This window comes from Macrobrachium rosenbergii, chromosome 56 (assembly GCF_040412425.1).
Source record: "Macrobrachium rosenbergii isolate ZJJX-2024 chromosome 56, ASM4041242v1, whole genome shotgun sequence".
In the NCBI taxonomy this organism is placed as follows: Eukaryota; Metazoa; Arthropoda; class Malacostraca; order Decapoda; family Palaemonidae; genus Macrobrachium; species Macrobrachium rosenbergii.
The window spans coordinates 78,316,351-78,331,362 of NC_089796.1; the positions used below are offsets into that span (position 1 = coordinate 78,316,351).

At 36.2% G+C, this 15,012-nt stretch overlaps 1 protein-coding gene and 1 long non-coding RNA gene across 2 annotated transcripts; both read right to left on the reverse strand.

The window, feature by feature from the left end:
* Positions 1-27: 27 nt before the first annotated feature.
* Positions 28-3,873, reverse strand: LOC136836515 (uncharacterized). The gene is made up of 2 exons (XM_067100894.1): positions 792-3,873; positions 28-446 (listed from the first exon to the last, which is right to left on the reverse strand). The coding sequence occupies exon 1, from the start codon at positions 3,611-3,613 to the stop codon at positions 2,417-2,419; it is 1,197 nt and encodes a 398-aa protein (XP_066956995.1). The 5' UTR covers positions 3,614-3,873; the 3' UTR covers positions 28-446; positions 792-2,416.
* Positions 28-7,586, reverse strand: LOC136836516 (uncharacterized). The gene is made up of 3 exons (XR_010852413.1): positions 7,108-7,586; positions 3,880-4,089; positions 28-877 (listed from the first exon to the last, which is right to left on the reverse strand). It is a non-coding gene; the product is annotated as an uncharacterized lncRNA (long non-coding RNA).
* Positions 7,587-15,012: the final 7,426 nt, after the last annotated feature.

A 15,012-nucleotide genomic window follows, 5' to 3' on the forward strand; every position in this document is an offset into this window, starting at 1 on the left:
CATGAAGGAAAAAGAACGAACATGAGGATTCAGTTTAGATAATTTATTTACAAAAACCTTGGTTACTTATTCTTCTAAATGTTTCCCTGTGACATACAGAATGCTCCATTCTTTGAGAGCATTTCATATGGGATGACACCATGGAAAAAACTCAGGCAATCTTAATCTTTTTAAACTGTAGCCAACTATCCTTAGAAGAATCACTGATATTTGCAAAGTAGAGAAACATTTACAGTAATATCACAGTCACTGGGTATAAAGATTAGATCAGTGTCACATAATGATCCATCCTTTACTAGAACTTTAACATAAAGTAACATCCTCCATCTTATGTACATATACTTGCAAACTATAAACACGCGCCATTTCGACATTTTCATGACTACCAGTGAATAACACTCTACAGTAATACCTCATCTTACATCAATCGTTCCCGGACTCGCAAACTGAAATAGAAAACTTAGAAGTTGTATAAACCCCTTAAAAAAAAAAAGTCCAACATCCTACAAACCCCAACATGCACACCAATAACATTGTTAATACAATAAGTAAGTTGTTTGATAGTTCAACATTTTACTGTCTTTTTAATACATTTATACATTTTAATGGCAAAGAATGTAAAGAAAAACCCCAAACTTAAACAAATTTATGGATACTGTACTGTAGCTTATGAATGACTGGTATGCTAGATGAGCCAAAGAAGGAAGGTGAAGGAAAAGCAATATAAATTGATTGATTTAGAAAAATTTGGTCTGATGACCATGCACTGGAACTGTTTGATTCTTCAGTACCTTGGGAGGAAGAGGAGGAGACTACAAGTGCAAGAACCAGCAATGCCACACAGCCAAACATTAGGACTAATGGAGGCAAACATCATCTATAAGAAAATTTGACGTACATTTAAGCTTTAAAATCATTCTATGCTTCATATTTAATTATTGTACGTTACCTCATTTATTTCAACATATGTTTTTGCACTCATTTTTTTATTGACTGATTTTTGTATTTTTATGGCCAAAACCTGTCACATATATCACATATTCAGCCTAACAGCATGTACTAACACAATATTCTTTATAAAAGATTAAGCTTTTAAATGGTTTTATTATGAATGGTACAATACTGTATATAATTTTTTTATATTTAACATTGCTTTTATATGACTTTGCCCTGATCTGACTGAATTTTGATTTTATGGCTGACAGCATCACATAAAATGATGTAATATGATTTTTATTTTTCCACAAACACCACAGTACAGTAAAGAACAAAATGTTGTAAGACAAGGTATTATTGTAATTGCAGTGTCTTTATGCCAGATGTTATTTCAACAACAGGATGCTCAAACCACATCAATTCAATAATTGTACGTATCAAAGGGTTCACTAATTCCTCACCTAAAGTATCATATATTTCTGACAATCGTTGGACTAGGCGCTCTACAGTCAGCTTTCTCATCCCTTCATGAGTTTATGTTTAAATCCATACTCAATCAAACAACCAAAAAATTCAACGAGATCAGTCACTGGTAGAGGACTAAAACCTAATGAACCATGTGTTTCTTTTTCTCCCTGGGATAACACTTGCAATAACATCAATACACTGTAGGCAGTGTGCCAGGATAACTGCGACAAACTCCCTACTATATACAGTAAACCCCCGTATTTGCAGGGGATGAGTGCCGCATCCGCCAGCCAATAGCTAAAATCTGCGAATACTTAAAACCCCTCTAAAAACACTTAGAACTGTCTATCTGATAGTTTAAACACAAGGAAAACCCTCTAAAAATGCTTATACCTGAGTATTTTAATAGTTTTATCACAAAAAGTGCATTTAGTCATGAAAATTATATGAAAATACAGTAATTAGTGAATATTTTTTCTATTGAAAAAATACACACTGAAATGGGCTAAATTTTCCCACGAATAATGGGTAGATATGTTCCACAGAGAAACCCGCGAATACGTGAGTCCATGAATCGTGAGAACACGAATACAGGGGGTTTACTGTACAGTAGTATTATATATGTCAAATTCTTTCATTTCTCTAGATCTTGTATTTTACCAATTTGCTTATATTTTTAGCCAAATGATGCTACAAATATTACGTACTATACAGCCAAACAATGTTAAATGACAATATTTTTGATACTGTATTGTTAAACTTTCAAATGGTTTTACTCTGTACACTACAATCCTGTATACTGTATTACTTCATATATTTCAACAACTGTTTTTATTTGAATTTGTCATTTTCTTATTGATTTTTATACTCCTATGGCTTTTTAATATTTGTTGCTAACAACGTGAAGCCGCATAAAGCAATGTAAGATGATTTTTCTTTTTCCCTATCAGGTTTTACAAAAACTTTCATAGGGTCAAACAAGACGAAAGACAAAATAACATATGGTGGGGTATTACCCTAACTGCAGTTTCTGCGTATTTGTACCTGATCTTATCTCAATAACAGGGTGCTCAAACCACATCCCTGCAATAATTGTAAACATCAGAGGGTTCAATAGTTCATCACCAAAAGTATTATATATTTCTGGCAATCGTCGGATTAGACCATCTGCAATCAACGTTCTCAACATTTTATGATCTTTATTTCTAAATTTGTGATCAACCAAACGACAAATGAAATGAATAAGATTGGACATTAGCAGGGGATTCATACCTAAATGAACCAATTGTTTTCTCTTTCGCTTTGGGATAAGCCTGTAAAGAGACTCGACATACTGTGGGCGGCATGTAATAATAATTGTCACATCCTTTCCATCTATATCTAAAATTTCTTTCAACATCTTGAGTGAATCCCCAACTGATTCATCAAAGCTATCAAGAAGTATTAGAACTTTCATGCTTAAGACAAATGCTTTAACGTTGTCCTTTGGAAAGGGGATAAAACCAGCTTTTTTATACAAAAAGGCGGATGCAAGGTCAGCAAAGTTAGAGTACTTATCCAATCTTAAGTCTGCAACAAACACTATCTCATAAGCATCAAGTCCTGGAATGAGTTCTTCACTTTTTCCTATATGTTCCAGAATATACTTTAGCATCAGGGTCTTCCCTGAACCTGGACCACCAGATACCAAAATAACTTCAGCTTCATTACTATCCATTCCATGCAATGAGAAGATATCTCTCATACCATGTACGTGGCCTGGATTTGGGGAATACAGTTTCTGTTCCTTAAACAGAGTATCAGCACCTACATGCACACTGCAGAGGTCCACATTAATTTCTTCTCTTTTTGATGGTTTAGATTTAGAATTCAAAGACGCATATGCTGTTGCATGTATAGATACTACACATTCCTTACTAGAGCGAGATTCTTTGGGCGCTGATTTCTGTTGTGCCTCTTTAATCTTTCTATTGATGAGGTCATCCATACAAGTATCCACAACACCACGTGGAGAATCAACAACAAGATCCATGGATTTCACAAATGCTATGGCAGTATCAAGATCATTATGGAGTTCATATGCTCTCCTTACTGCTTTGAAGTCATCAAGGTCAATAGCCTTTTTTGGACGTGACTTTCCACTTTTTTTTTTGGAATTCCTTCGTTTAGGAGCTGAACATGCACTTAATTCTTCAAATTCACCAGACATCTTTGATGCTTTGAAACTTTATAAAAAAATATCTTCTCGCCACCAATTTCTACAAACCAAAACAATATATGAAAGTATCACAGAATTTACACTAAACTGCAAAAAGAACAAAATATACAAACTGAATATACATTAATTTGCACTCTCTACAAGCTAAAATGCACTAGCATTAAAATAAATTGCATAAAAAAGTTGCTTTTGCACAATTATACTCTTTTGTACACTCTATGTAAAAATATGATCTATATAATAATGACTTAGCTTACTTTGCAAAAGACCATCTTATAATAATTCAGTATATAAAATTGGATGATCCATCATAACAGCCTTCAGTATTTGTTGTCCTAGGTCTGCTGACATTGTGCAGAATATAAAGCCAGAGATGACAGTCATACACTTTCCAGTTCCAACTAAGTCACTTCTTTCTATGAGGTCTATTTTTATTTAAATCAGGCCATACTCCACTTTAAATGAACCTGCAAAGACAAGAACACTGGGTGAGAGGAGTGAAACAGAATACTCTTATTCAGCTTTGAACGACTTCTAATTGTTAGGAGAAAACATTATAACCTGTAGACTTTCCTAAAAATAAACACTTCTGAATGCCCAAAGACAACCCCAGTAAACATGATAAAAATCCAGAATACGTTTTGTAAGTAATTTGTATTTTTCCTCAGCATATAAACCTGAGCCTTTCAAGTAGGAGTATGCCCAAGTGTGAGCTGGAAACTGACGCTGAGGCTTGGTATTAGGGTGGTAAAATGAAGTTGTGTGGGTGAGTGAGGGAGTGCTCTACTCATCTACTGTAAATCAACACTATCCTTTGGCATAAGAGACTGTGGAGTGGCTGAGGTGAGATTATGATAAAAAGCATTGGTTTGTAGGCCTATAAAAATGCAAGTTTTTACGATCAAATTAATCATTTAGATACTTACCTACTGTTGGAGACAGCTTACATCTTTGAGCCATTAGGTGCGATCAGCATTCAAAATAAAGAAAAGAATAACACTTGGCTGACCCCCTTTCCTAATAGGTAGAATTGGAATGTGAGAATCCTTCATGAACATCCGCTCAGATGTGGGAAGGCTGGGTGGGTTTCCACTTTTAACAGTAGGTAAGTATCCAAATAATTACTTTTATCATAAAAATTCTCATTAGTTGGGATGAATCTTACCTACTGTTAAGGTTAGCTGACTGCCACATTGAGTGAGGATGGTGAGTTAGTGTAGCCAAAGAAACATAAGCTCAGCCAAGTGAGTTCACCAGGCTGAGCTTCCCTATTAAAAGAGCTCTTAGTTAAGAGCTTTTTAATAGGGGAAAAATGCTCCTAAACATTCTGCATGAGTGAGACTTGTCAGAACCTCCTTACAGGGAAAAAGGACTTCATCTTGTAGAGTACTGTACTGGTGACTCCTGTGCCAGAGCCGAAGACACATAACCAACAGTCAAAAACTAAAGAGAATTACTATCTTCAGATATGAATGAATGCTCTGTACACTTAATGTGTGCCTTCAAGCTCCCAAAACTCAACACTTGGATTTCCTCACAACTTACAGATAGGAGAGAAAGAAGATTCTATTTGGTTCAGGAGAAAACTGTCTCTGCTGTGACAATATGACTAAGAGCTTTACAATTCTCATATGAAATTTGATGTCTTGCAAACAAAGCAAGGTGAAACTGAAATCCACTTTCACCGAGTTGTGCTGAAAAAGCAAAAGCAAAGGCAAAGTGGAGTGCAGACCAATGAGCGGGCAGGGCTTCCCCCTACATTCGGTAATTAACGACCGTGTCTGAAAGTTAATTTGCCATTCCTGCTCACATATACTAACTAAATTCCTTTGTAAATAATTAAGTTTTGTATTTGTGTAGGAACAAACCCATGTCAGAAATGTTCTAAACACACATAAAAAGATATTACTTTACTTTAAGCTTATTACTTGTGGTTGGAGTTTCTATGTTGTCATCTTAAGTTTCCATAACATAATTAGTACACAACTAATTCTTGCACTGTTCATAAATTTACTGTTATCAAAATTTTTTCTGACAAATGTTATTACTTACTTGGATTTTTTCTTACTTGGATTTTTTCTAAGTTTTTTGTTTATGTTAACATTGCCACAAGATAGGAGCTCCCGATCCGATTTTGTTTGTTCGAGTGCATTGTGGGTAAGCATGGATTATGTATCAAGAACATCTTTGGGAACTGTCGGTCCATGATACTGTAGAATACTGAAACATGATTAATTGTTTTGTTATAAGTTTCAGAAGTTATGTAGGATTTTGGAAATTAAATGTTCCTTGAAAAATCCAGCTTCAGTCTGCAGTAATGGTGCCTCCAGTTTAGCTGTGTCCCCCCTGCTCCTTGAATTATTTTAATTATATATTGCTAAATTCTGTGCCAAATTTAGTCCTCCTACCACAGGCGCTCTTGTTTTCCTTTGGGAATGTGTTTTACCTAATTCCTTGCAGTATCCTAAGTGCAATTCTTCCTTAATTATAGGGAACTTCACCTTCCACTATGGAAGTTGATTTTATTAATGAACACTGGTTCACCTAGTCTGACATCCAGTGGCCATCCTGACCAGTTAATCCTACTGATAATTCTGAATCAGATCATGGGTAAGAACTAGGGTAAGAACCTCTTGTCCTAAGTTATGTTTGGTTAGATGTGGTTACTTAGGTAGCAACCTTATCAATAGTCATTTGTGGTGCCATACGTTAGGTTGGGTGGGGGTCCTAGAGTGGCGAACATCCCCCCTCCCATTACGTAAGTATGTGGCTCCCTAAGTTAGGTAGAGGGCCTAGGTTAGGTTAGGTTAGGTGAGGATCAATGGAGTGAAGCCCCTCCGCCCTTTTCCACAGCTAGGTAAGCACGTGGCCCCCTAGTTTAGGTTAGGTGGGGGTCCACAGAGGACAAAGCCCCACCCCCAGCCAGATAGAGACGCAGCCTCCCTTGGTTAGGTTAGGTTAAATCGATCCGTGTATTTCACGTGAGTTTTACCCCACCTGAAAAAGCCACTTTCCTCTGAAGCCCCCAAATTATAGGACCTGCGGGTGGGGTCCACTATCTGTATAACTGGCTTACTTAGCCCCATTTGTCAGAGAAGCGAATGTCAGAAATGTTCAAAGCACACATTTAAACATTCTAAAATTATATTTTCCAGTTCAAATTGCAATAATGGTTGGAGCGAATGAAGAGTGCAGGGTCAGGCTAGGGGGCTTCCTGTTGCTGGCTATCAAATATCCGGGAACCGTCCAAAATAAGCCGTGACCCCTCACTCTGCACTGCAATGGTTTTAAGTACAATAATACTAGGGTTCACACTGAAATAATACAAAGATTCAAAGTAACATCATTCCTGCCATTTGCAAGCAAGCTAAAAAAAAAAATAAAAGCAACATAAGCTCTAACTCTTCGTTCACTTCCAACAAGACTACATGTCTAGTCGTATCAATTGATCTACTTTTAATATATAATAATATATTGTACAGTACTTACGAGAATGGCCCTCTGTCCTGTACAGTTTACGCGTCAGATGGCGATGTACTCTGAGGGACTTGTGTGGATGAACACGTAACCCCCAACAAGAGAAGTTTTGGGGAATTGGGGCATACGTATCCTGTTATTAAGGCCACCAAAGAATGGTTTGCTGTTCTACCCTTTCCTGTACCGTAGCAGAGAAAGAGATTTGTCAGAAAGCTCGTTTTAGCTGTGTTCGTGATGTAATTAACGTAGGTTATGTCAAAACTCCAGTCAGGTGTTTGGTTGAGGTGTTGTCTTTACAACGGTGCTTCCTTGTTCCCTTGGGAAACTGGGGTAGCTTTTCCGAGTTTTCGATATTTCTCGCATTATTCCATGTTTGATTCATTCCTCTTTTCATTGTCCTTATTCCCCGTTAGTCAATAGGTTAATCTCATGGCGATTTGGGCTTGATATCTTCTGGACGATTGAATAGTAGTGTTTATTTTCCTCCTATACGTATAAACTAAACCCTGTACGTATAATCTAAACACTATTGAAAAGAATTTTATTACACACTATATGTTATGATGTCATTCGAGCTGCATACTCCCGTATATATATATATATATATATATATATATATATATATTTATATATATATATATATATATATATATATTTATATATATATATATATATATATATATATATATATATCAAAGACGAACATATATATACTAGTAAAATAATCTTTACTTATATACTGGTTAGCTTTTTTAACAATTGTTTTTAAAAAATATACAAACAGAATATGCTCAAATAAAAAAAGTCGCAAAACGTACACTCATATTTTCAAATACGTATTCTCTGTTTTCCTTATCAGTTAGTCCTACGCTTCTGTGCTCTTTACAGGATGTTGTACCCCTCCCAAAACTCAGCAAGGCTATTGTCTACACTATAAAATCGAGATTTCTCATAACTCTTCAGAAAATGAAATGCTACAAAATGCTGGCATTTTGACACAACGCCAGACTATCTGACACGGGTTGTACATCTTAGTAGTAGTGGCGGAATGGAAGACAAGCCTAACCCAAAGATAGAAGACGTTAATTTAGTCCACCACAGATTTCCTGAATAATGAATTATTGTAATTTCTCTCACCTATATGGTAAATTCCATTCAGGGCATGGTGAGACATCAAAAATGGTGTAATTTTCACGATTGATTATGTCTCTGTGTGTCGAATTTGGTCTGGTCATTTGCCTTGAATTTGATGGCCTAAAATATCCATCAGCATCTCATTCAACTCCTTCTTGGGATCTGGATCTGATATAGCATCTGAAATATTAAGTGCCTGACAAATTTCAACACTGTGGTCACAGTTGGCTCTAGGTTTCAGCCAGACTGTTTCTCCAATGGTGGCACTTGGAACCTACTGGCATAATGGTCGGAAGTACTGTACGTTATACTTACAGACCTTGAACAGCTGAGTGGAAAACTTGTTAAAAAATGTTTGTTTCGGAATACCTGCGATAAAAGTGCATATTCTTCAACAATTAACAACAGAATAAGGATATCACATTTCTTTTTCTTTAATACACATCTTACATTTTATAGACTCAAACGTGCTTTCATTCCATTCATGATTGAATACTTATTTCTATAGCAAGTGACCTCGTTTCACCCATTTCAAGTGATGTAGCCCCCTCCATCCTGAGTGAACTCGCTTCTCCCTTGTCTTGAATACGTCATTTTTTATTTTACGAAATATACAATAAATGGCTCTTAGAGACAGGTAGCCCTTATTTCTGGCTTCAGAGAAGCAATGACAAGTCCTCACTTGTAAATGATTTGTTCCTCACAAGTGAGAAATATTCATCCCTGTTCCAACATGTACTGAATTATTTTTTTTTAGATCTTTGTTCATTATTTTACAGGAATTGCCAAGTAAATAACAGCTTAATGATATATATATGTATATATATATATATATATATATATATATATATATATAAATTAAATCATTAATTTGCATCTTAAATTTTTAAGTCGATATTTCCCATTCGACTTCCTCGCGTTGATCATCAGCATTGGAACCATCAAAATAATCTGTGGATTATATGCTTCAAACTACTGTAACATTACAAAAAATGTTACAAAGGCGGCTACGGTAACTGGGAAATACAAGGATCAGAAGGCTGGCTGTTAATGGCTAGGGTACTCCTTTAAAACGAAGATTTTGATTCTGAAACACCTAGGAATGATTATTCTCATAATTTCCGAGAGAGAGAGAGAGAGAGAGAGAGAGAGAGAGAGAGAGAGAGAGAGAGAGAGAGAGAGAGAGATTGTTTTCTTGTTATTCCAAATTTCCAAGACTCTCGAGCTTACGAAAGAAAAGGAATTATTATTCCCCAAAATTTCCAAGAGAGAGAGGGAGAGAGAGAAAAAATGTTTTCTTGTTATTCCAAATTTCCAAGATAGGCCTACTCGAGCTTACGCAAGGAAAGGAATGATTATTCTCCTAAATTTCCAAGTGAGCGAGAGAGAGAGAGAGAGACTTCTGCTAATTTTGATTATTATTATTATTATTATTATTATTATTATTATTATTATTATTATTATTATTATTATTATTATTCGGAGGATGAACCCTTTTCATATGGAAACGCCCACAGGGGTCATTGACTTCAAATTCAAGCTTCCGAAGAATATTATGGTGTCCATACGAAAGAAGTAACAGAAGCTGATGTCAGATACAGAAAGAATTTACAATACCCTTTTCTAACGTTCACCACTTCTGACAGCACAGGAGCGCTGTACAATGTGAAGTTTACAACAATACGCAAAAACTACGACAGTCGTTCTCACAGCCCATATTTAACTCACTGTAACTGAACGTGTATGTATATATATATATATATATATATATATATATATATATATATATATATTATATATATATATATATATATATATATATATATATTTGAATGAACACAGACTACCATTTCTCTCTCTGTAAGTGACGCAGGCAGAAATAGCCACTGAGACTGTCTTTCTGGGTTGCTGTGAATGCCGCATAAGCAGGGTTACGGATGGAGTGGCGCTCATACCGGATGAATAAGAAAACGGCCATCACAGTGAAAGAAAACGTGCGTATTTGTGTAAGGATTTACTTTTACATTTACGAACTGAAAGGCATTGTAAGTTTGTGCTAGTGCTCCAGGTTACTTACAAGGGAAGCATTTTATCTATTTATTTATTTTCTTTTTATTATTATTATTATTACAATAGTTTAACTAGACCACTGGGCTGCTTACTTTTTAGATTAAACCACCAACAAGCTTTGTGCTGGCACGGGCTCTTTCTCATACAACGGTCCGGAAACAAGACGTCTTTATTGCTAAAGAACTTATTAATTTTTACGAGGTGGCGTAAAAATAAATACGACAGACACTATAAATACCTTGCGCTAAAATAAAAAATCTCGAGGAGGTAAAACCAGCAGGAATAACATGAATGTGCAATAACGTATAACATAACGGGGATACTAATGTGACTAACTACGGCATACAAGATGTATTCCATTTAGGAAAAGGTCCTGCAGGGCGAAGAAGAAGAAGAAGAAGAAGAAGAAGAAGAAGAAGAAGAAGAAGAAGAAGAAGAAGAAGAAGAAGAATATTCTCTACGAGCATAAAAGCCATCAGATTACAGGACTGACAGAGGAGTAACCTTGCTTATCTTACACTGCTTATCTTACACAGGAAGGTTCGCTGGAGATTACTGATGATGAAACTACATAAGAGAACGCAGGGAAAGTTCATCGTGGCTTTTGGGGGAAAAAGCTGTGTGGGTCAATATAAGTGCACAATCTTCGAGGATAAGGAGAAACTATACGACGTAATTGGGAAAGATGGAAAGTGTTAAGCGCAAGCTATAGCAAGTTTAGTACAATAACAGCGAATGCGAAAGAGTGTGTTGACAAAGTGATCCATTTTGAGACAGATTTAATGAAGCATTTGTTGGATATCAGACACGGATGAATATCGAATGCTGTTGTTTTAGATCAGGGCCGTCCAACGCCATGCCCGTGGGTCAAAAGCGGCCTGTTTGATTGAAAGTGGCCCGCTAGAGAAAAATAAGTAAAAGTATATTTCTCTATTTTATATCATGAAAATTAGATTTACTGCTTATCCTGAATAAAAGGAATATTCCTTGCAAAATCAAATACTACAAAGAAAAGTTTCATTGGGGTGTTACGTCATATTTTCAAACGACGCGATTTATATTATATATATATATATATATATATATATATATATATATATATATATATATATATATATATATATATATATAAACAAACATATATATACATACATATATATACATACACATATATACACATACATACACAGAGGTGGCCCGCATGACTTTTTGTTTTTTCAAGAGTGCCCCTCAGACTAAACAACTTTGGCGACCCTGTTTTAGAGTAAGCCTGTCTTGAGCAGCCCGTAAAATGCGGGATGACAGGAGGAATGAGGGAAAATAAGATATAAACACATAAGTGGCATGCATGAGCTAATGTGCCATGAAAAGTGGAATGGGAGAGGTCTGTGATGTGTTGGTATTTATAACACAAACTACAATTCTTCGTTCCTATCTGCAAGGTAAATATGATGCATTTAGTGTTTGAGGTTTGGTCTCATTCTCGTCGCGGATGTCCGAGGATGAAGGACGATAATAAAGCTATATCTTTCAGCTCGTGTTTACTCTCTGCTACATTTGAGAAGAAGGCGGCAAGAGATGTATATAAAATACAAAAAGCATAGACAATGGAATCATAACAGACATATGAGCATCGCAGCTCGATACACAATAAGGAATTATATTCTACATACATGAGGTAGAACTCATAGGATCGAAGCCTGTCTGTCGGATTCGATACTAACACAATAATAACTGATTACACTTATACTCTACAGCATTACGCAACATCTATAGCTGCAGCTTTGAATTGAACGCGTCTACGGACGGCGTTATATAACACGTCTTGCACTTACGTTAAGACATACATGACAGTCTGCATATGAAAGGAACAATAAGCGGGGATGGCGAAAAGAAACTACAGAGCCTGTTCTTGGCTTTGATTATATCCGAGAGCAGAAAGACTTCATGGAAGGTAAAATTACATCTTAGATTATTAATGAAAACGAAGAAGGAGGTGTAATGAATGAGAGACAAGGTATAGTAAGAACGATAACGATTGCCTCATGTAAACGTGAGTAGCAACTTGCAGAGAAAGATGATAAAGCTAAAGGAGAGACTAAAACGGCAGTTTTGAGAAGAAAATTACCAAATGAAAACTCGAATGAGCGAAAAGTCAAGTAAACGCGGGGTATAAAGGGTTATTATAGATAGTGGAAACAAGTTTTTTTTTTTTTGTCAAGGTGGAATACGGTAAGCGGTTTAATATGGCGTGGCAATTCTTACTGTAATATATATATATATATATACATATATATACATATATACATATATATATATATACATACATATATATATTGTGTGTATGTACATGTGTATATAAAATATAGTGTGCGTGTTGCGTATCACTGATTACATATGAACTGCCTCTTATAAGCTGAATTTCTGCTAACTGCTATGAAAACACTCAAAGCCGCAGGAAAATGTTAAAAAAACACACACACACGTCAAATACCTCAAAATGGCTGCGGACGAGTAAGAAATGGGTGAGAGGGAGAGAGGAAGAGAAAGAAGCACCTTAATTATACAGATGATCAAGGCCAAGAGAAAGAGGAGGTCTACTCACTTCCCCCCAAAACCCCCCATGAAGGTGGGGCTCTGTCTACCTCCTTATTGCGTCAGCTGGTGAATTGCTGTGATGAGCCGGTACCTCTAAGATACGTCACCGCCTACGTAGTTACCCGAGGTGGGAGGCGACTCTACCCATCTGGGTAGACCTTGTCTCTCTTGGCCTGGCAGATGATAGTGAACAGTCATTCAGTCTTATCGCCACCGTATCTACTTTTGATAACGACGACCATTAGCTGATAATGACAGAGCATAAGCCATAATCTATGGGCCAAAAGTCAAGTTACTAGTACGACTGGCTGTCCTACGAATTGCCGAACTTGTAATATTCAATTTTAAATAAGAGTTAGTGTTATTGATATAATTTTTGGGTTATTTCCACAAACGAAGTTGAACAAAGCTACTTTTATTATTATTATTATTATTATTATGTGTGTGTGTATTGTATTACTCTGAAGATGAAGAACCCTTATTCATATGGAACAAGTCCACCAAAGGGGCCACTGACTTGAAATTCGGGCTTCCAAAGAATATGGTGTTCACTAGGAAGAAGTAAGAAGAGGTAATGGGAAATACAGATATAAGAGCTCTTGCTTATTAAAAAAGAAAAAAATAAATTAATAAATTAATAAACAGATGAAAATGTACCAAAATGCAAGGAGAACAGTATTAGGGAAGTAATGCATTGCATCTTCCCTTGAACTTTCGAAGTTCCAATTGCACAACATCCTCAGGGAGGCTGTTCCACAGTCCAGCGGTGAGAGGAATAAAGGACCTTTGTTTCTTTGTTTACTGGATATTTGAAGAAAGTATAAGGTGAAGGAGTTCAATTAACCTCTCGTGGATGGATTAATTATGGATGTTGATCAATCCCGGGTTTCTATTTTGTGGAAGTTGATAAAAATCATTTTAAAAAATTAAAAAATACTCATAATAGCACGAGTCTTGAAATGGAGAAGCAGATCCACAGGAATGTAAGGGTACAAAGATATTTAAAAATAAATCTCTACAGAGAGCTTTCGGGAACCTGTTCGATTCCTCTTTTCAATCTCAGATTAAAAAAGGGGAATCGAACAGATTCCCGGAAGGTCTCTGTACAGATTTATTTTCAAATATATGTATACCCACACACAAGTGTGGATTTATTCCTAAAAAAAAAAAGAAAAAAATATTAATTTAACATATACTGCTTGTACCCTTAGCAGACAGGCCCTGTAAGATTAGACCATTTCGTTTCTCAGAAAATACTTTTTGGGGATGGGGTTGGGAGCCCCCACCCTCCCTACCCCACCCATGTTTTGGGGCCCATACATCTGAGAAAAAAATCCTGTTCGACTCCCGAGCGATCCAGAAGTCTTTAGGTAAAATTCATTAATTTTAATTATACCTGTTGACACGAGTAGTGAATCTTGTGCTTGGTGGATAGTCGACTGTTGTGGGTAGTAATCAGGGTACAGAAAGGGATGGGGCATGATGCAATAAATAATAATAGCACTCGTTGACCGCATACCTCCGCAGAGGCTGGGCAGTCCAATTTGAAAGGTCCCTTCCTTCCATAAAGTCAAAACCACAGGTCCCATCTTTGGTCGAGAATATACACTGAACTCTCTGCGTAATTCCACTAAAAACAGAGAAACAAACATAAGTTCTTATTAAGGTTCCATGCCGGAATTAATAACTGCAAAAGACCAATCTTCTGCCAAAAATCTCCGCCAAGGAAATTAGTACAATTACAGAAATACTCCGGTCGTTTGTTATCTTTAACAGGTTCAACGACATGGCTGGTGCATTTTACTCAAGTGCTTTGCGTCAAACCGTACATCACTGACCTAAAGAAACAAATCTGTGGAAACAATAGTACACGAAGAGATAAAACTATTCTCAAACCAGAAGTTATAAAATAATTTATACCGGAATTATAAAAGAAATCCTGTTCATTAGTTTTCACTTAATCTTTCTAACAAGAAAACAAAGAGACCGGACAATATCGTAATCCGAAATTTTTGGTGTCCCATATATAAAAATCTGGCGGAAAAGTGGAACGTTACAGAACCCTTCCGGTGGAGTTAAAACAATGGAAAGTCCTATTTATAATCTGCAGA

What these genes read in the sequence shown, in the direction of transcription:
- LOC136836515 (XM_067100894.1), bottom strand. Translation starts at nt 3,613, where the DNA reads ATGTCTGGTGAATTTGAAGAATTAAGTGCATGTTCAGCTCCTAAACGA.